We start from the raw sequence: 22,636 nt of genomic DNA on the forward strand, positions 1-22,636 counted from the left end.
GGTGCTTTCAGTCCATTCTTGTTGGTGCTAAATGTTTACTAGACTGGGGTTTTGTTTTGTGATACAAAATAAAATACAAAAGAGCATTAAATTCCAGTATAAACTTAATGTGTAGAGGTTCCTTTATGGTGCAGCAATAGGGACAACCATTAACTAATCACTATAATTTTTATAATCATTTTAAAATCACTGTCATTTTTATAATCATTGATATATTTTTTAATTTTTAACTAGGATTCTATCATGATATATACTCTGAAGTTTGCATATATTTTTCAATGTGTTTGACAAATATAATATCAATCTAAGATGTATTTCTTGCTTGTTACAGGATTTTATATTTTTTTGTGATGCTGTTGCATCATGGATTAACCCAAAAGATGATCTGAGGGACATGTTCTGTAAGGTAACTAAAAAGTCTTTATGATGTACACCTTGGGACTGTTGACAGTCCTAGTCAGAAAGTTTAAATTATTTTTATATTTCATATGAAACTTAGACTCTTCATATCAATATTGGTAGACTAATCTTTGTTCTTGGTAAAGAAAAGGAAATTTGGCTTAATCTTTAAGATACAGCATTGACTCTGTATCAATAGAGCATGTACTTTGAAAATATTTTCTCAAGCAATACCACTGATTCATGTGGTCCCATTATCCCACCTTTGCACATTAACCAATTGAGATTTTGAATATAAAATTTTGAACAAAGTAAATCTTAAGTGGTTCTCCACAAGCATTAAGCCTATATAGTTCTTTGTTTCAGTAGCGCCCACCCCCCCACTGCCTTCCTTTTGATTAACTCTAGTCACCACTTAACCATAACAAAATAAGAAGTAAAATGCTGTTATTTGAATCACCTAGTATTAAAATTAGTGAACTATAGTTGCAACCATGAACCCAAAACCCTGTATGTTTCCTACTTGAAAAAACTTAGTATGACATAGAAAGTTTATCTCTTGGGTGAATTCTATATTTTTTTGTTTTTCATAAGTGTTATGTCAGAGATTACTTAGAGTACACCTGTTACTAGGACACTTGCTGAAATCTAAACTTCTCAAAACAAAGTTTAGCATATTCAGTGAAGTGCCTTTAAGGCATGAAATGGTATAGAATCCAACAAAGTTTGAAATTACTTTAAAGTGGATAAAATTTTGGAATAATAAAATCAGTAGTATTTGATTTCAGAAGCTGTGCAGATCTGATTTTGTTGTTGTTATCGCTAAATTAATGATTTTTTCACTCTTTGCAGATCCTTCATGGATTTAAAAATCAAGTTGGGGATGAAAATTGGAGGCGTTTCTCTGACCAGTTTCCGCCTCCATTAAAAGAGCGTCTTGCAGCTTTTTATGGTGTTTAACCTCATAAACTTAAGCTGCAGTCCCATAATTAGGGGTAAGTTGTAAGAAGGTTGGGATTTTTCAGGACGAAGAAACTTAGAACTGCAGTCTGAAACTACTGAATAGAATCAAAGCTATTTGTTGTCTGTAGTGATTGAATAAAATAATCTCATGCTATATTGGACTTTAAAATTATTTAAGTGAATGTTAGAGATTTTTTTTTTTTTTAAGAGAACAATCAAGCAAGATAAAATGCATGGTTCCACTTTGAATTCTAGATAGAAAGAAATTTAAGCTGGTATGCTGGTTAGATTAGTTAACATTGCTTCAACTATTTCTTTTTTTGCCCTGTAAGAGATCACTAGCATTCACTACAGCAGAGTAGAAATGGTTTAGTTTTAAAGCATGAATTTATAGTCTCTGATATATCAAGAACTTTCTATATAGTGAGCTTCAGGGAAAACCCAAGTAGAATTGGACTGGGTTTGGGCTTAGTAGTTAAGAATATTTAATGGTCACTCTTCAACATACATTTTGTTGAGTACCTACTGTATGCTCAGCACTGTTTTAAACTGGGCAGTGAAAGATTCTGTTTGGATTTGGGATAATAAGAGGGGTAAGTCCACTTGGACTCTTGTTTTTGAATTTTTCTGTACATGTTAAGTCAAACTAACAATTCCAGTCTCTTAGCTTCATTTCCTTTATTGAGTTCTTTTGAGGATTAAATGCAGTATTATATGTGATGCCAGAACATAGTATATTGCCTAACACACTAAGTTGGCTCAATAAATGTTAAGAACATGGGCCAGTACAGTGAACCAGGGGTTTTAGTTCTTTAGGTTTTAGACATGACCTGAGACATATTTTACTGGAGGGCCAGAGAATGTACTCCAAATGTGTGTCCAGCAATTGTATAGCAAATTAACTTACCTTTTATGTTGGAGTTTTTAACATCCAGATTGTCTGATTAACCTATAAAACAGTAGAAACAGATTTGCAGCCTCAGGAATGTCTCTGAGTCCTTTGTTGTGTGTTGTCCTACACAACAAAGGTTGTGTCTAAAAGCTGTTTTGTGGCCTTAGCATTTTGGAAAAGTGCTTGAATCACTTATGTTATATCATGAGAATGCAATAGATAAGAATGATTTTTAGCATCAAGGGCCAAAAGATTCAACAGTGAGCTAAGTCTTGAACACTTTCATATTTATTACCTTCTGTGGTCTCTCTCATGTCACCAATTATGAATTAACAGTGGTGATCATGTTCTAAGACAAGATACGTAATATTTCTCAGTTTTCTAATTTGAGATAGAAATGGATCAGTATCATTTATTCCTGCCTTTTTTGTACTCCTCTTTTTTCGGAGGCAGAAAAAAGCAGTTGCTTGTACTTCTCCACAGATGGGCTTAATTGCCTCTGTGAATTCACATGAACCTTCATTAATGTCCAAAGTTTGGCATGAGTGGTTAGTAGAGTTTTGTCGTGAATGTTCCACTGTCAGGTACTAGTTACAGTCTCCTAGGAATCTACCTTTATTTCTTAATGTCTTTCTCATCATCAAAACTGCTAGTGTTGAAAAAGTTCTTATCAGGACAATCAAGAATCCTGAGACTATAGGAAATGACCACGTAAAGTAGGTTTGGAAGACAAGTGTTAAAATTTCCTTTTTGATATTTGCTGAATATAGTGACCTTAGTGCAGTGTGAACACCTTTGGTGCCTCTAAGCAAAAACATCAGACAACCAAAAATTATGCTCCTTTATTTTTTGATGGATTGAATTTTTATTGCTTTATATTGGGAAATTGGAAAAAGGATAATGTTTTAATTTTTACTAAAGAAAGTGGTTGTCCTAAAGAAAGTGCTATTAAATTTTGAAGTAAGGCAACTAAATGTGAGAAATAACCAGTTCCCATTGGGGCCCATTATACTAAAGGAGGTGAAGAATGAGACTGGTAGCATCCTACAAGGTACATTTCATCTATATAAAGTGCTACACACCTCTCTGCATGTCCCCAGCTTGGTGTCACTTTTCATATCTGATACAGGAGGTAGTTGAGAGCCATAGGAGAAGGAAACAACTTGATTATCAATGATTATCTTAGGCAATTCATTCAATTTCTCATTTTCTTTAGGTAGAGATAGCATTGTTACTTGATTAATTTTGTCTTCCGCTAGCTTTAAGAGAAACAGTTGTTAAAAGTATAAAATTGTTTTTTTTCTTTTCTTACAGGTCCTTCGGTCTTGGAGACTATGAGGGAGCCTCTGCACCCAGGGAAAATGTTACCCTTTACAGGGGGGAAGGGTAAACCAGTAGGGAATACAGTACTACAATCCCAACCCTACTGGGAGGGGCGGGAGGGAGGTGTTGCCGTCACTGTATTAAGTCGATGTTGGGAAACGTTTTAACATCTGGAGCCTTTGTGGGTGGAAATCTGTCTCCAATTACAACTCTGCACTGGATGTGAAGAAAAAAAAAAAAAAAAACTGTTCTGTCTACTCACAAAACAGTACATTCTGGAATATTATGGGGAATTATACCAAAACAAGAACCATATAAATGATGCATAGGAATAAGAGAGGAAAATTTCTATAGCGCACAATAAAGGAAACCTAAGAATAGGGGTTACAAACAGTAAAGAAGCTTTTTTTTTTTTTTTTAATTTAAAGGTTTTTATAAATTTTCCCACGTGATGGGGCCTTGTTTTTGCATGCTGATAAAGAACTACACAAATGAAGCTAATAGAATTAAAATCAGCTTGCCTACCCATAGTAGAAGCAGGTTCTTGGAAGTTAAAATTTAAGGTACCCCAAAAAAAGTTGGAAATAAAAAAAAAACAAGCTAATTTAAACAATGAAGCACCCTGTGAAATGCCATATGAGTCACTCCTTTTACCTTTGTGGGGTGGGCAGGGAGGGAGGAATAAATGGGGTTGGAATATCAAACTAAAGATTGAACTCTCGATTTTGCATTAAAACAATGTAGTGGATATAATTTAATGGTTGTACTTCATTAGATTTCATTTCTAGGTCAAAATGTTATTTTTAAAGTGCAGTTTAAGGTTCAGGCATGCATTCTGGCTTAGTGATTGAAAGTAAATTAGTGGGAAAGTAAGTAGCATGCTTGCATCACATAGAGTGAGATTGGTATTCATTTACCTCTGTTGCGCCAGTTTGTGTTGCAGTTTACCAATTCAATATACCCCTGCATTTAAAATTCCTTTTTAAGATTTGTGGATTTATTTTTATTAAGAATATAGATATAAAGTACTGTAGTTTACAGCTAGGCCTTGAAATATCTTTTTAGGATCTGTTAGGAATAAGATTGATATTGTATTGTGTGTAACCTGCACAATGTGGAAAGCTGATATACCTGTGCAAAATCTTTGCCTCTGTGCTGTCAGTGTGATGTGCTTTCTGCATGGTTATATACTACTAGTGATTTTATCAAAACTTCTAAAATTTAAAGTACATGGTAAAAGATCTGTAAGAGGCTGCATCAATGTTAGTTGGCACATAAAGACAATTGTAGAAGTTAAAGACATGATTGCTATATTTCAATGTTTATTCCCACTCAACATATTGCCTTCTAAGCTTTCTTTTTTTTGTTCAAAGCATGATCTTAAAGATATGTTTAAGTTAATGGATGTAATGCAGGGTTCCTACACTGTATTGGCGCATGTTGGTGGCCCTCTGTGCCCTAGATATATGCACACAGGGTGCAAGTAAAAAGCTACAGAGTGAAAGTTGATTTGGATCCTCTTCATTTCATTTGTTTAGCTTTTCTGTTATTTTTCTCTACTTACATGTATTCCTGTGAATAAATCCTTGTTAAGTTAACCCTTTACTTTTCCTTCCATGTGTATTTTCTTATATACTGTGAATGTGAAAACCTAACTGGTACACTTGATCTTGTGTCCATATGAAAGTGCAAGTCTTTATTAATTTGGATTGCCTGAACAGTGTATCCCATGATGATGAAGGAAAATGGAGAGATTTTTCTTTTTAACTCTGCTGGTCAGAGATGAAGCCACACCTTTCCATTTTTCAATGCTGCATATTTAATCTGCAACAAAAATGTTAAGCCATAACAACCTTTTTATATTTTAGTTTGTCACCTTTGCATTGCAGAATAAATACTGAATAACCATTTTTATAAGCAGTTGCTCCTCTTTGCATGGTTCTATTCTTCTAAGGTGTTGAATGATACAGCCATTGCACTGAAGTTTGAGCTGTATGTGTGTGAATTTATAAATAACTGTTTTTAAAATTTTCAAATGCATGGTAGCATGCAAAAAGGTTTTTGTTACTGTGTGTATGTGTATTTTTTTTAACATGTTCTTTCACTTTCTTTCCTGTACTCTGGCTTTGCAAATTTCAATCTGTAGAGCCTAAAATTAATACTTTTTAAATGTCCAACTTTTTTTTTTAATTATAAGTTGGACCCAAAGGGTATGTAGCATTTTTCTTTCTAGTACCATTGCTTCACTGGGAGCTCAAAATTTGCTTCCTAGTTAGTCTTTAAAACCTGATTAGGGTATCTATTTTATCCTTAAATTTTAGTGACCTTGTGGAGTTTTTTTTTGTTTGTTTTTTTTTAAATACTTTTTAGAATTTAATATGAGAGATATTTTAATATTCTAGAATAGGTAGTAAATATCTTAAATTGGAAGAAATGGCAGAATTCTTCTATAAACACTTTAAAACAAACATAAAAACAACCTGCAATAAAGTTACTCGAACCTGTGATTGACGATTCTATATCGACTAGAAAAAGCAGTATTATCACCTGTTTGATTAAAACTTGGTTTTCCAATTAGGCAGGTATATAGCATAAGAACGTGCTCATTTTTGTAGTCACTTAACCTGTTTTTAAATTAAAAGGAAATTTAATTTAAAAATAGAAAGTAAAATTAAGTAAATATGACTGGCAACCTGAGTTTGGGTTAGGTTTTGGGAAGGTTTTTTTTCCCCTCTTGAGTTTATTGTTTCTTTCTAATTTATATTTCACATACATAGTATAGCATAGGAATTTGCAGAAGCCATCTAAATTATCTTTTGAGGTAAGCTCTGATTTAGCATTTATTCCGATAAAACTTAATACATCATGGGATATATATATATATAAGCAACTTAATTCTTGTGGTGTAGTCTTAATAGTTTTGAATGTTGACTGAATGTCTATGAAATTGTGAGTTTGTCTTTGTTACATTCCAGTGTTTCTGCCTCTTGGCATGCTTAAAGCACGGCTTACTTCATCTGCTCCTTACACACTAAAGTGCTGTTAGTGTGCTCAACTACAGAAATAGCCGCTGCTAAGTGATGTAGATTTTCTACTTGAATATTTTTATGTTGTAGGAACCTCAGGAGGTCAGTGTTTACTGTTTATATATGCCTTCTTTTTCCTGTTTGAGCTTCTCTCTTGGAAGGATTCTAACAGAACAAAAGCTGCTGATCAACCTAAGTTGGAAACAGAAAGTATTTAATATAATTTAAATGCATGTTTGGCAGTTCCATGTTATAGTCCATTAGTAAGTGAACTTAGTGCCACAGATACTCATTTTATTCAGGACAAAATTTTGCTTTTTGTATTGTCTAATCTCTTTAATAACTTCATACTACATTAAAAAAAAATCAGTTTTTTATATTTTTTGGTTGGTTATTTCCCAAATAATCAACGTGTAAATAATCTTTTAAGAGCCAGTTCAAATGCTTTACATTATTGCTACTTGATACTTTGTGACGCAAGTTAGATTTCAGAATAGATTTAAAAACACTTAACCAAGCCATTACATCTTTAAAACAAAATAAGTAGCATACATTTTGTAATTAACATTGATAAACACTGTGATTTTTTTTGTTAAGACTTTTTCATTGATCTGAATTGCTTAAATTGCATATATTGTAAATTAGGGGCAGATGTATATTTTAAATAATTTCAACTGACTTTCCTGTATTGAAATGCTTTGTCTACTTAGTTATAAAATATTCAGATACAAGTTTTATCTCAGGTGAATACTCTTGTATCCTTTTTGCTTTGTTGACATATGCTTATAAAAGGGTCATCATACTTTTTTTTTTTTTTTTAGTGTTTCATGAAGAATCTTCTCATTTGGTCTGATTTTTTCCAGTCCTTATTCTAGCAGACTAGGGTGGTATATAAATCCCTCCTGGCGAGCCTTTTGCATGTAGGCTTATCTTGAAAGTGAGTTCAATTTGATCCTCTTTTTCTCCAAACCCTCAAAATAGGCGAGTGGAAATTTTTCTGTCCTATATTAAATTACCCTGCATAGCTGAAATGCCAGAATTTAATTTATCTTAAACCCTTTAGTCTAAATTTAACTTAAATACTTGCCATAAAGAAAAACGTGGGGTTTTTTGCTTCATATAATTAATCTATATTATTCATATTGAATGTATTAACATAACGGTGCAAAAACATTCTTCCCAAGAGAAGAGTGTATCATGCCTAACTGCAACTTAAATCCTTTTAGTAGTACTTTAAAATACAACTTTGCTTATTGAATTATTTTTGCAAATAATACAAGGGGGAAAACACTGTTGCTACTGGTACTGTTATTGAAGTGTAGGCATTAAAATCTTCAAGAAAACTGGTCTTCAGATTGTTAAAGGCCTGAGATAATCTAGATGAAAACTAGATCAATAAGGAATTGTGTGACAATATTATCTAGTAATAAGACCATGCAAGAGCATTGTATACCTACTTAGTACCTTTCATGCTGTATTAAATATGGAGATATTTCTAATGCCTCTTAATTTTACATAAGTCTCATTCACTTAACACACTTTCCAGGTGATATGGGACTAATTTTTTCAGTCTTATGTAGCTCTTTCCCCCATTGGTATTAAGTGTAGAGGATTCTTTATGCTTAATTATTATGCATATTAATTTTAAGGTATACGTTTAAATTATAGCAACTGTTTATTGTGATTTGTATCCCAGAATGTATTGTGTTTTTTTAATGTATGCATGATTTTGAGGGGATTTAAATGATTTTTTTCCACCTCTTGTACATTTAAAACCAAACCAAATCAATTTGCCAAGCATTATATTATTAATTAGGAAAATAGTGTTTCCTCTTTTCTTACAACTTTTGTTCATGTACCATAGAATCCCCTTATACCATGGCTTGGTATTATGCAGAATTAGCTCTTTTGCAAGTCTGTCTTCCTAAAAGCCTACTATAACATGGTTAGCCTACAAGGCATTGGTCCTTCTTAATACCAGCCTCATAAAGGGGTTCTGCTGTACTTACCCCATATTACTTCATTGTTTTCCTCTGTGGATATATAACCAAAATAAGATCAGATGATTTTTTATAGAGATAATTAGACAATACTGTATAATTAATTTTACTTAATAGATATCTGTGAGATGTTTAAATGTGGTTGATGACTTCATATTATAAAACAGTTTTACACTTAATATTCATGTTAACATTGGGTGCAATAATTTCGTAGTTTTAGCTTTAGTTATAAATAACTGGATCTTTCTGCTGACAACTTAGGTTGTATGAGTTATGCTTAAAAGCTTTAAATCTGATGTTTCCTGTACCTGCCACACTATGTTAGAACGTGTCCTTCAAACATATCCTCCTGCAACTTCTCAAACTGTACTAAATTGATATTTCTTGAAGTCTAACTCTGTGCTAACAGATCTTCATTTTAAATAGAATACGGTTTTAATTTTTGATAAGCTGCTGAATTTTAAAGAGAGTTTTTTGGGGCCACCAAATATTTTGGATCATGCAGAGAATATATATTGTACTGTAGTAATTTTGTATTTACATTTGTATGATGTGACATAATAGATGTGAATGTTAATCACTGCTTGACTATGTTAATAAAGTTGTTTAACTATAGTTGTTTCACTCTGATTTTTAATGAAAGGAAATGAGCTTTATCTCCCTTCCCCAAACCCCATTTTGGGTCCAGTTAGGTCTTATTTGTTGTGTTGTTTTTGTTGTTTGGGTTTTTTGTTCAAGAGTATTTTTTTTTTCTTAGCTTGCGTATTAGTGCACTCTTGTTTGACACCTTCTATTTTTTAAATGAGTATTTTCTAATTTGTATAGTGTAGTAAAAACTTTTCCCTGTAATTTAACTCCTATTGATATATATCTAAACTGTTGATTCTAGGTTCAGCTTTTGGTGGGGGAGGAGGAAAGATAGTGCTCTGCAAAAAGAGGCGAAGCTGTGGATGAAACGTAAGGATAGATTGCATGAATGTGTATGAATGTGTGTCCTATTGAGACTTGTAATTTTGGAAATTAATATAAAAACATAGCAGTTTCCTCTTCAGGCTATAATCATCATTATGGTTGCATGTTACTGATTAAAATTAGACGTGTTAATACATTTCAGGGGAAATGTGTGCATAACTGTCAAGTCATCTGTTTGGTTTTTTTAATTGAGATATAGAACAAGGGAAGGGCCTGAAATTAGAGAGTACAGCCCAAGAAATTTTAAGAAAATTGAGTTTCGGGTTTCTTTTCCTTTGCCTGCACATGAAAATATTTGAGATACCTCAGTTGTGTTGGGTGAGGGAAAATGAAACATGGGTATCACGTTCTAAAACACATCCTCAAGAAAGTTTAAAATTCTAGAATTTAGGATTTAAGTTGTGGGAGAAGATAATCAAAACCAGCCTATTCATTAGTTATTCAAGATTCTGATTTGCTGCTGCAATTTTAAGAGAAATCTAGTGAAACTAAAGTACAAATTATTTCACTTTATACCTATTTTTGAATTGACAGGCATTTTTTTCTTGTAATGAGTTCATAATCAACCTGACTCCGTAATTCATTCTATGGGAATGATTGGAAAAGTGGCAGTTGAACTATACAGCTCTGAATTTGGACTTTGTTACTAATAAAGTGGAAACTACTGAAGCAGTGACTATCATCTTGTAATCCTTAATCTCAGAGTCTTGTGTTAACTTGATGTAAAAGAACTTCCTGAAATATCCACCTAGATCTCCAGTGTTCAGTTCAACACAAATTGCAAATTATAATTTAGAAACTAAATACAAATAAAAGTAATACAAGAAAAATGTTACACTAAGAACCTTTTAGGTTTTTGTGCCAGTCATGAATGAAATGCATTTCTATCCCTATTACAGCTATTTAAATTTTATTCTAAGAATTACTATTCAAGCTTTATGATGCCTTTCAAAGAACTTCATTAAATTTTTTTAAAGGAACAATTTTTAATTGTCATACATATAACCTTATTTTTCTGGACATATGAATAGTGAATTTGTGCACTGTTTTTAGTATCCAGATTTGCCTGTTAAATACACATCGACATGGTAGCCACGTGGTATTCCATGAACAGTTTACACAACAGTCTTACTATTGATGGACATTCAGAAGTTATTTCTCATTTTTTACTCAGAAGTAAAGTGATGAACATTCGTAAGCTTAAACGTTTGTATACATCTGCAGTAATTTCTTAATTGAATTGCCGTGTCAAAAGGAGATGGTTTTAGTCCAATTTCCTTTCAGATAAAATGGTACTAATTTTTACACTCAGCAGCAACTTCAGTGGGTGTTAGGTGTGCTGTACATTGTGCTTTGATAGCACAATTTTCTAACTAAGAAATGTTATGCAAAACCTATGTTTTCGTATTACATATTTAATTATCTGAGTCTTATTTCACAAGTACAGTTTGTTCTCTTAGAGCTTACATTCTATTGTAGGAAGACCGGTAAGTAGCATAGTATGTTTATGGTGGCATGCACCAGTGAGAAAACAAATGGAAGGTGATAATGGGGGAGGCTTGCTATTTTAAATGGCGTGAGGGTCTGGGAGGGTGTCGGAGCAAAAACTTAGAATGAGTCTGGAAGTCTGCAGGTGAGTATTTCAGGTAAAAGGAACAATAGGACAAATGATGTGAGACAGAACATGTTTGGTATGTATCACATGCAAATGAGGGGATATAACTTGAACACTGGGAGCAAGGGAAAAGAGTAGTACATAAGATCCAAGAAGTAACTGAAAACCAGATAGTATAGGTCATTTTCACACCTGAGTGAAGTAAGGCGCCATTCATGGTAGAGTTGTCCCAATATGTTTTAAATGAGGAGTCAAGAGTTGCCAACACACTGGAAATGGGTTGTGAGGAGAGAATCAAGGATGGCTCTTAAGGCTTTTGGTCTAACCTGAGCAGCTGGAAGGATAGAAGTGTTAGCTGGAATAAGAAAACTTGGCTTTTGATTTGAGACATCCATATGAAGGAGTAGAATAGGCCGTTGGAGCTGAGATGCGATAACCTAGGGCTATAGATAAAAAACTGGAAGTGTATAAATAGAGCTTTGAACAATAAAACTGAACAGTACCATCTGAGAACTGGATAAAAATGAAAGCTGCAAAGACTAAACCTGAAACACTTCAACGTTGAAGTCTTAATAAAGAAAACTAGAGGACCATGGTGTTCTTATGTATGGAACAAAAAGGACAATTTACTTTGCATTTAACAACAGGGAAGTCACTGATTTTGGCAGATCTATGGCTATAGAAGAGGTGGAATGAGAGCTATCTTCCTCCCAGAGTTGAGAGACCACAGGCTTCCATTTTCTTCAAGGCCAAATTAAAAAGCTGTTTTCTAAAAACAGTTCAAGAAATATGGAAGCTCGTAAAGACTGAGCAAGCCAAAGCCTGAGATAGATTACTTCCCTAAATTCTTACCAGCTTGTGTCAAAATTTAAAATTAAAAACCTACCCCAAAAAGATTAACAACAGATTCTTGTTTACTACACAAGGTTATTTCATATCTTAAAATATGAAGTTCATACATAAGAAAAAGTAAGAGGAGCCAGAAAAACTGGAAAAGTAATGAGTGAGATAACCTATCAGACATTTTTTTCTTTTTAAATTATGGCTGCAGGAAATTAAAACCGATTCATGAATAGGGAGCTCAAAATAACTAAGTCTAGAAACATCTAAATTTCTTACGAAACTAGTACAGCAGGTCCTTGAATAACATTTCATTCAACAGTATTTTGTTATACTGCTGTGACTTGTTTATATCAGGCTATGGTAAAATTGGTTTCATTATACATAAAGTTGCAGAATCTATTGACAAAGTTAAGTGGGGACTTACTGTATATGACACTTAAGTGAAAAAAGATTATTTGACAGATTCCTACCTCATACTATATGCCAAAATTCTAGTTGGCTCTAAATTAAAAGTGCTAATATGAAACTTAAAGTTTCTCTTTTTTTTGTATATAATCTTAGTGTGGGGTAGGTGTTTCTAGGTATGATACAACCCCAAAAATCTTGAAAGAAAATGTTGATTTAAAAGACCTAAAAATTCTACATGACGAAGTAAAAACGGGGAAAACAATAGCTCCTTTCACAGAAAATGGTTAATTTCTTTAAATTATAAAGTGCCTCCTACAAGGCAGTAAGACAACCCAATAAAAAAATAGGCAAAGGATATTAATAGTTCACAGATAAGTTTTAAACATATTCAACTCAGTCCATTGAAACTTAACTACTTTTAGATTGCTTTTACATTATAAAGGTCAGAAGGGCTTGGTGACTTGCCCAGGAAATATGGAAACAGGAATTCATACATTGCTAGCAGAAGTGTAAATTAGTAGTACAATAGGAAGGACAATTTAGAAATATCAAAATTATAAATATATTCTTTAAAGAACTAAGTCTGGAAACATCTAAATATACATGAAACTAGAACAGCTGGTCCTCAAATAATGTCATTCAACATCATTTCTTTAGATGCCATAGAAACTTAACTCTTGTTTATATTAATTAGCCTGTGGTAAAATTGGTTTTATTATGTTGTTCGCTCCCTAAGCACTTAACCCACATTCACTAACTTAAAAATTGAAAATACCAGTTGTTAATACAGATGCATGATAAAGGAACAGGAACTCTTAAAATGCTGATGTAGTACAACTACTTTATTTTATTTATTTTTTTAATGCCTACAGCACCTGGTATTCCTAGGTGGTCTCCCATCCAAGTACTAATCAGGCCCAACCCTGTTTAGCTTCCAGGATCAGACGGGATCGGGCTTATTCAGGGTGGCATGGCCATAGACAGTACAACTACTTTAGAAACCAGTTTGCCATTACCTGGTCAAGTTGAACATTTGTATATGCTGACTCAGCAGTAACTCCTGTATGCCAGAATCTTCATATTAGCATTGTAATGGCAACAAATAAAGAACAACCTAAATGTCTAACAGGATAGCTAAAGTTTAAAGATAGTGCTGAGAAAAGAGCCAGTTTCAGTACAATACCTACAGAAAAGCCAGTTATATAAATTTCAAAAACAGACAACTAAAATATAGGAATTCATTAGTGTGTAATATAAAATTAAGATGGTTGCATCTTGCAAGGAGAGCTGAGGATACAATCATGAAGAGTCTGGGTGGTGGATACATTTTATTGTTAATCTTTAAATGATACATAAATATATACTTTATATTTCACATAACTTCATAGCACCAGAGAAGACCTCCCTTTAATTTTTTTTTCAGTAAGTCCATCTTTTATAATAAAAATCAGGTCTGAATAAAAAAAGCAGGCAAGTTTATGGTAACACTTCAGATGTGTTAGCCAAGGTCATTTCCACTCAATATACTTAGGAACTAAAGATCCGTGAGAGCTTTCCTTGTTCCATTATCACTTTATTTAAGTACTTTAATTTTTACATTATCACTTTGAGGGTTCATATTCCCCAAAAGAAAATTACATTTAAGATGTTATCTTCTTAACACTTAACAAACAAGACTTTCAAATATTTAACCCATGCTCAAAGGCCCACTCTTTATATGTGAAAAGAAAGGAACTGATGGTTACCAAGCCTTTCTTCCACATACACTATGATTGTATAAACATTTCTGTTTTTGTTAAGCCTCGTCCTTTTTGTCAACTGTAAGCACGCACGTTTTCTTTAAAGTTCTTAAAATGAACTTTAATTTTCTGGAGTTCCTCTTCAGACTAGCTTAAACTATACTCAGCGATGTATAAATCAAAATGTTTCCACTAGATGGAGCCATTTACCTAGATTAACCCTGGAATATTAGTATGGTATTTTGTAGAAGCATATACATATAATGAGCAGGTTTCCACCCCTTAAGCTCACCTCAATTAACTTTTACATGAAAATAATCTTGAAATTTTTTTCTCTACAGCAATTTTTAAATTTCAATGTCAATCTCCCTTAGAACATAGGGAATTTTCAAGTTGTTTTCTTAAGTCCAAGAGTTTATGATTTAAGCAGGACATCTCAAACTTTAACATGCATACGTGTCACCTGACAACCTTGTTAAAATGCGGATCCTAATTCAGTAAGTCTGATGAGGCCTAAGATTGTGCATTTCTAATAGGTTCCCAAATGATGTCATGCTGCTCGTTAATGAACTTTGAGTTAGCAAGGACCTAGAGAGTTCTTGGGAAACTGAAGTTCACTTACAATCTCAGGGACTAGTTTACATGTAAGCTTCACAAGAGGATGAAGGCTTTGCTTGAGTGTCTACAGTGCCCTGAGCAATTCCTGAAACAAAAGTGGATGCTTAGTATTTGTTGAATGAATGAATGAATGAATGAATGAGGACAGGGTCCGAGAGCTTTATGTATATTAATTCATTTAACCTACTTGACAGCCTATGAGGTCACTTCTATTATTATTCCTGTTCATAGGTGAGGAAACTAAAGTCATATATAGTAGAACTAGGATTTAAACACAAATAGATTCGTAAGTCTGACTCCAGAGCTTACACTTTTAACAAAAATACTATCCTATCACTCATTTTTAGGTAACCTGTCACCTACAATGAGATGATGTTCCAGACTTTAACTTTTACATGAAAATAATCTTGAAAATCTTGATACAGGCACTTATTTTCTAAAGGCCTGTTGTGACAGAGCTTTTCATAGTTGCTTGTTCCTGACAGACTATGGGAAATTACTAGGCCACCACAGCGAGTCCCAGTGATGCAAGTCCAGACTGCACATTATCAGTGTGCAAAGCATTGACTCACTTTCTGAGCTGGCTTACAGATAGGGAGTAGGAGAGAAATGAGAGACATTCAACTAGGACTCACTCAGGGTTCATGAAGGAACAAGGTGCCACTAGACCTTATTCCATTATCTAGTTTAGTTAAGTCTTATAGTTTCATCAACCAAAAGAATGAATTGTCATGATCCAAAATTAGAAATGATCAGTAAAGACAGGAGCTACTTAAGTGACCCCTTGTCATCTAGTCAAATGGAATTATTTAATATCTCTTATCTTGCAGGTGTTCTGGTGGGCCCGAGTTCTGTGCTGGGCCATCTCTGGCTTGCTTTTGGGAATTGCTATTCCAATTATATCATCATATTGTCAGAAGACAGTTTTACTTTTACATTGTTTTGTCTAATCTTCTAAAGCTACCATTTGATCTCATTTGCAAATCTGATAAAAAAAAGAGACGAATCACTGAAATTTTTCTTCCTACCAGAAGTCGCTCAAAATTTGAATAGTGGTGGGATGAGTTGCATTGAACAAACCTCCTATAAGAAATTCTATTTTATGTGCTTTCTGGCTGGAACTTAATTTTTGTAGTTTTGCATTTAACATTCAATTGATATTTCAGTAAAAAATAGTTTTATTAAGTAGTTTAGGACATAAAAGACAGAACCTGTAAAAGTTCAAATTTGCATAAGATCTTTTCCTTACCTTTTAGATGTTTTTGTTCCCTGATATCTCAAGATCCCTGGAACATGTGTTCTCCAGCCTCCTTTCCTATGATGGATAATTAGCTTAACCTAGTACTTTGAAGAAATACTTATTAAAATGGTTTCCTTCCCATAGTTCTTTTGGGCCAAATCAAATTATCACAAGTTTCTGCGTCATTTGGCTCTTTCTCCATCTCCTAGCTCACCTTCAACCTTTCTCTTGACACTCCTGCCACACTGACGTCTTTACTCCCCAAACACATGAACTGAGGGAAGCGTTACAGTCTTTGCACCATCTGTTTCTGATGTCTGAACTGCTCTCCCATTTTTCTTTATATGGCTGGCTCCTTTTGGTCATTCAGATTTTAGTTCAAATACCATTTCCCTACAGAGGTCTTTCCTCACCACCCAATATAACCTATGTGTAGTTTTCTGTCATATCTCCATTTTATTTTTCTGCATTGCACTGGTTTAGTCATCATGTCTCCGGAGTCTCTTCCATTCCTGGACAGTTCTCAGTCTTTTCTTATTTTTCATGATCTCAACAATTTTGAAAAGTATTGGTAATTTGTGGAATACTTCTCAAATTCAGGTTGCCTGATGTTTTCCCATTAGTAAATGGGTTATGGAGTTTTTGAAGAATACTACAGAAGTGAAGTGTCCTTTTCACTTTTCATGTATCATATCAGGGGATATGATATCAATATGACTTATCACTAGTGATGTTAACTTTGATCACTTGTTAAGGTGATGTCAGCCAGGTTTCTCTGGAGTGAAGTGGGAGTGAGCCATTAAGCCCAGCCCATACTCAAGAGGAAGGGAATTAAACCTCACTCCTTGGAAGGGGGGTACCTGCATATATTATTTGGAATTTCTCTCTAAAGAAGATGTATCCCTTCTCCCTTGTTTGTTTAACCATTTATATCAGCATATGTGTAATATTTATATCAGTATATAAATCAGTATATTTGTTTTACTATTTGAGTTATAACCTAATACTATCACTATTTTGTTGCCAAAATTGTTCCAGCTTCGACCGTTGGGAACACTTTCAGATTGGTTTCTTTTGACATGCCCCATCTATCTTTATTTTTATTTTTAGCACTTCCTTCTTTTCTGGCATTACATGATGCTTCAGGCTCATCTTCCATATTTCCTGCCCCAGCCCTAGAATCAGCTATTCCTCCAAGGAGCCCTGGTTCCTTTTGAGAATGGTACTTCAAAACCAAGATCTGTGTGCTTGATGTGCTAACTGCTGCTGGGGTGTCACTGTTCCTACATCCTCTCAGTGGACAGAGCAATAATATGTGTATACTAACCCATGTATACCCACATATCTATATTTATTTCTTTATCAGTATGTAAAAGTATATACTGATCTTATGCAGTTGGTGGAAAAGATCTTATGCAGTTGGTGATATCAGATTGAGATCTCCAACTCTAATCCATTCTGGTCTTCCCTTCTGCCCCTGCCTTGCTTATTTATAAAACTTCTGCCTCTGAAAGTAATAGACCTGGCTTCCATTATCTTCAATGTATTTACTTATTTGTTCAACCCTATTAAACACGTAGTTTCAGAATTACTCATACCCAGTAAGAAACAAATGTACTAGAGTACAGTGTTTACATACAGTTCTTTTTGTCTTTTGCCTTACAATACCAGTCAAAACACCATTTTACAGTTACTTAGGGCAGCTCCTTTTTCACCACCCCCTATAGTGAAGTTATGCCACACTTGTAATGCAGTTAGAGCCACTTGTCTCAATCTGTATTTCATAATTTGATCCTCACCTCTCCCAACTTCCATCAGATTTTTCAGTCCTTTCCTGGTTTGTTTGTTTGTTTTTAATCAGCATACAGTAAAAATTCTTTGGGTTTCGACAAATGTGACAATCATTCCTCCACCACCCCAAACCATACAAAATACTTCCATCATTCTAAAAAGTTTTCCTATTCAGCCTTTTTGTAGTCAACTACTCTCCCTTCCTCCAACTTTTGACAACCCCTGATCTGTTTTCTATCTCTATGTTTTGCCTTTTCAATAATATCATATAAATGGAATCATAGAGTATTTAGCTTTTTTGAGTCTGGCTTCTTTCACTTAGCCAGACTTTTCACTTTTAAGATGCATTCACATTTCATGAATCAATGGCTCATTCCTTTTTGTTGCTAAATGTATGGATATACTACAGTTTATTCTTTTACTTATTGAGGAACATCTTGATTGTGTCCAATTTTTGGAAAGTATGAATAAAACTGCTGTAAACCTTCGTAGAGGTGGCTCAAAAAACTAGAGCAAACAAAAAATCCAACTGGATTTCTGAATAGATTTTTTAAATTCCTGATATCAACTGTACCTTGATGTCTTGTATCCTAAGTCTAAATTTTTAAAGTATCTACCACTGATTTATCTTGTATTGATTAGCAACAGACAGGGGAAGGAAAAAAACTGGTTACTATATACAATATATTAATTATAAAAGGCAAGAAAGAGACCATGGGTGCCTGCTACAATTCTTTTTCCTTTTCTGCAACTGGTTAGAGAAGTATTGATAGGTGTAACATCCTTCCTCTCCTCATTCCATGTCCCCTTACTCTCAGCCTGTACCTAAGAGTGCTGGAGTTCTTTAGCTGGTGTAGTAAACATAAGTTCTTTTCTAAAGCTGTTCTTGCCGGTCAGTCAGTATAGCAGATACAGTTGGTGCCCACCCAGATCCTCTTTGCAAAGCCAATTAGTGATCCCCCAGCTGATGAAATGTAGGCTGATAACAGCCCACAGTTACATCCTTCTCCTGAGCATTGCCCTTGGCTGATAGGCACTGCCTCACCCAGCAAGAGATAAGACACATGCTCGGAACAGAGCGGAATCCATGGGAGACACCCCATACACCATCACTCCTAGTGACTCACTTAGGGAATGTATGTTTCCTGTTCCCACAATCTTAGGCTCTGTGGATCTAGAAATCTTGTTTCCCAGAGGAGATATGCTTCCACAAGGACCACAGGAAGTCTCACTAAACTTAAAAGCTACCACTGCTACTAGGTCACTTTAAGCTTTGCATGCCATTAGACCAACAGGCAAGAAAGGAACTTATCTTACTGGGAAGGGTGATTGGCTCTGATAATCAGGAAGTAGAACTGCTGCTAAATAGTCAGAGCAGGAAGGAATAATTTTGGCCTTCAAACAATCCAAGGGGCTTCTTTTGTTACTCTCAATTATGTTCATCCCAACCCAGAAACATGGAAGATAACTGTAGGTTGGTTCATGGATCCATTGGGCCTACTGCTTCATCTATCAATTACTGCAAGAGAGATATTGAAATATCTCATTATGACTGTGGATTCTCCTATTTCTCTTTGTAGTTCTGTCAATGTTGGCTTTATATATTTTGAAGATAGGTTGTTAGATCAACATAAACAATGAGTCATTATCATTTCCCAGGGAATTAAATTTTTATCATTATAACAAATTAATACATTTAAATTAATAAGTAAATTAAAATAAATTTATTAATTACACTAGCCCTCTTTTGATTTGTATTGCCTGATGTATATCTTCCATCTTTTTTCTTTCTACCTTTGTGTGCCACCTAAAATGACAATTAGAAAGCATAATTGGATTTGCTTTTAAAATTCAGTGTGACAATTTTTGCCTTTTAACTGGAGGAGTTTAATCCACTTACATGTATTATGATTACTATTATGTATAGATTTATCTCTCCTTTTTACCCATAGAACAAAGTTCTCTTTCTTATCTTTTTTTCACTCTCCATGATTTTTTTTTGAATGATTATTTTTTTCATCTTTCTTTAATCCTTTTTAAAAACTAGTTTGAAAATTATATCCTTTAATTTGATTATTTTATGGTGTCCTCAGCTATTTTACCATGTATATCTAATGTTATCTAGCGATGTCTAAAATTAATCAGTGTGTCTCTTCCTTTTTTGGGACGATCCCTAGACCCTGGGATGTTTTAAACTTGATCACTACCCTATTCAATTTATGTGGAATTGTTGAAAAGTATTTTAGTTCTCTTTTTTAAATCCATAAACTATACATTGTATTTATTTCATGTATCTGAATTTTGTTTAGATTTATCCATATATTTACTATTGTCTTTCTCTATCTTTTTTTTGTGTGTGTGTAACTTAGAATCTTCTGAATAACATCTTTTTTTATATGCCTGAAGTACAGACTTTAGAATTTCCTTTACTATGGTCTGTTTGTAGCAAACCCTATTTTTATAGTGTGAAAAAAAATTCATAATTTTACTTTCTTTCTTGAAAGATATTTTAGCCAGGTAGTAATTTTAGGTTAACATTTGTTTTTTCTCAGCCCACTGAAGATATTATTGCACTCTCTTGAGACATATTGTTGCCATTGGGAAGTTGGTCTTCAGTTTAATTGCTTTTTTTTTTTTTTTGGTAGGTGATCTGCCTTTCTCCTTGCTTTTAAGATACTTTTTCATCTTCAGTGCATATTTCACCATGATGAATCTGAGTGTGGAAATATGTTAAATTTATCTTGAGATACATTGGACTTGCTAGGTCTAAAAATTAATGTCCATTAATAATGTTTATCCATTCCCTTTTAAAATAGTGAATCTTCTTTTTTTTTAATCTCTTATCTACTTCTGGAACTATCATTAAATAGTTGTTAAAATCCATTCTACTATCCATGTCTTTTAATATACTTTCACTATTATTATCTTTTTCTGTCTTCAGAGACACTTTTCTTTCTATCTTCAGACTCAACTAATTCTGTCTTTAGTTCTAACTAATCTGCCATTTAATCCTTCCCTTGGGTTTTAAGGTTTTTTTCTTTTATTTATTAAAAATGAGGAACAGAAAGGAGGCTTTATTTTCAATTAATTTTTGATATTTTTTGAATTAACATAATACTTAAGAGTATACTAGAAAAAAATACTACAGTATAAGAGACTCTCTTATGATCACCTATTTTTTCAATAAAATTTATGGGTTTTTTGCATGCCAAAATATGAACATTTGTTAGTTATTTTAAATGTATATTCTATTAAACTAATTTTTTATAATTAAAAAATGTTTTTCAATTTATTAAAACTAAAAACAAAAAAAAGCAGTTCACCCATTTCTCCCATGCCCCACCCCCCCACCTCTGGCAACCACCATTTCATTCCATATCATTCATTTTTTATGGCTGAATAATATTCCATTATATATATATATATAACATTTTCTTTATCCATTCATCCATCAACAAACACTTGAGTTGTTTCCTTATCTTGGCTATTGTAAATAATGCCGCAATGAACATGGGGGTGCATAGATCTTTTCAAATTACTGTTTCTTCAGATAAATATCCGTAAATGGAATTGCTGGATCATATGGTAGTTCTTTAATTTTTTGAGGAATCTCCATACTGTTTTCCATGTGACTGCACCAATTGACACTCCTACCAACAGTGCACGAGTTCTCTTTTCCCCACATTCTCATCAACACTTGTTATTTCTTGTCTTTTTGATAATAACCATTCTAACAGGTGTGAGGTGATATCCTCATTGTAGTTTTGATTTTTATTTCCCTAATAACTAATGATGTAGAGCATCTTTTCATGTACCTGTTGGTTATATGTATGTCTTCTTTGGAAAAATGTCTATTCAGATCTTGTGCCTATTTTTTTTTTAATTGGATTGTGTAGTTTATTTGTTTTTGTGTGTGTATGTGTGTTTTGCTATTGAGTTGTATGAGTTCTTTATATGTTTTAGATATTAGTCACTCATCAGATATATGATTTGCAAATATTTTCTCCCATTTAGTAGGTTGCCCTTTCATTTTGTTGATGACTCCCTTTGCTGAGAAGAAGCTTTTGAGTTTGATGTATTCTCACTTGTTTATTTTTACTTTTGCTGCTTTTGATTTTGGTGTCAGATTTTAAAAATTATCTCCAAGACCTATGTTAAGAATCTTACCTGAAAACTCATATCCATCGAGATATTTGCACACCAATGTTCATAGCAGCATTATTCACAGTGGCCAGGAAATGGAAGCAACTGAAGTGTCCTACGATAGATGATCGGATAAAGAAGCTGTGGTACATATATACAATGGAATATTACTCAGCCATAAGAAGAGATGAAATACAGCCATTTGCAACAACATGGATGGACCTTGAGATAATCTTGCTAAGCAAAATAAGCCAGACAAAAAAAGTTGAAAATCATATGATATCACTTATATGTGGGATATAAACCTAAAAGCAACAAAGGAACAAGACAAACAAACAGAGACTCATGGACATGGAGTATAGACTAGGGGTTACCAGAGGGTAGAGGGTGAGGGAGGAGAGTAGAGATAGGGTAAAGTGGATATGGGGGTGAGGAGGAGTGTGAAGTGGGTAAAGAGGATCAAATATATGGTAGCTGAAGGAAACTGGACTTTGGGTGGCAAACACACAGTAGAATATACAGATGTCAAATTATAATGTACACCTGAAAATTATATAATTGTATTAACCAATGTTACTCCAATAAACTTAATTTTTAAAAAAAAAAAATCATACTGCCTCTGTTTTTTCCTAAAAGTTTTATGATTTCAGGTCTTATGTTCAAT

General features: G+C 33.7%; 1 protein-coding gene and 1 pseudogene across 3 annotated transcripts in view; one reads left to right on the plus strand and one right to left on the minus strand.

Annotated features, from left to right (window-relative positions):
- Positions 1-5,175, plus strand: part of TNPO1 (transportin 1) — an 84,925-nt gene extending 79,750 nt beyond the window's left edge. For all 3 annotated transcript variants that reach the window (XM_039870177.1, XM_039870178.1, XM_039870179.1), the window contains exons 23-25: positions 332-406; positions 1,252-1,394; positions 3,569-5,175. In XM_039870177.1, coding sequence (XP_039726111.1) covers positions 332-406; positions 1,252-1,359 — 183 coding nt within the window. In that variant the 3' untranslated portion in view covers positions 1,360-1,394; positions 3,569-5,175. The remainder of the gene's footprint in view (positions 1-331; positions 407-1,251; positions 1,395-3,568) is intronic.
- Positions 5,176-13,304: 8,129 nt separating this feature from the next.
- LOC120608418 (uncharacterized) lies at positions 13,305-13,423 on the minus strand (annotated as a pseudogene).
- Positions 13,424-22,636: the final 9,213 nt, after the last annotated feature.

The sequence above is a fragment of the Pteropus medius genome, unplaced genomic scaffold (genome assembly GCF_902729225.1).
Source record: "Pteropus medius unplaced genomic scaffold, Ma_sr-lr_union100, whole genome shotgun sequence".
Classification (NCBI taxonomy): domain Eukaryota; kingdom Metazoa; phylum Chordata; class Mammalia; order Chiroptera; family Pteropodidae; genus Pteropus; species Pteropus medius.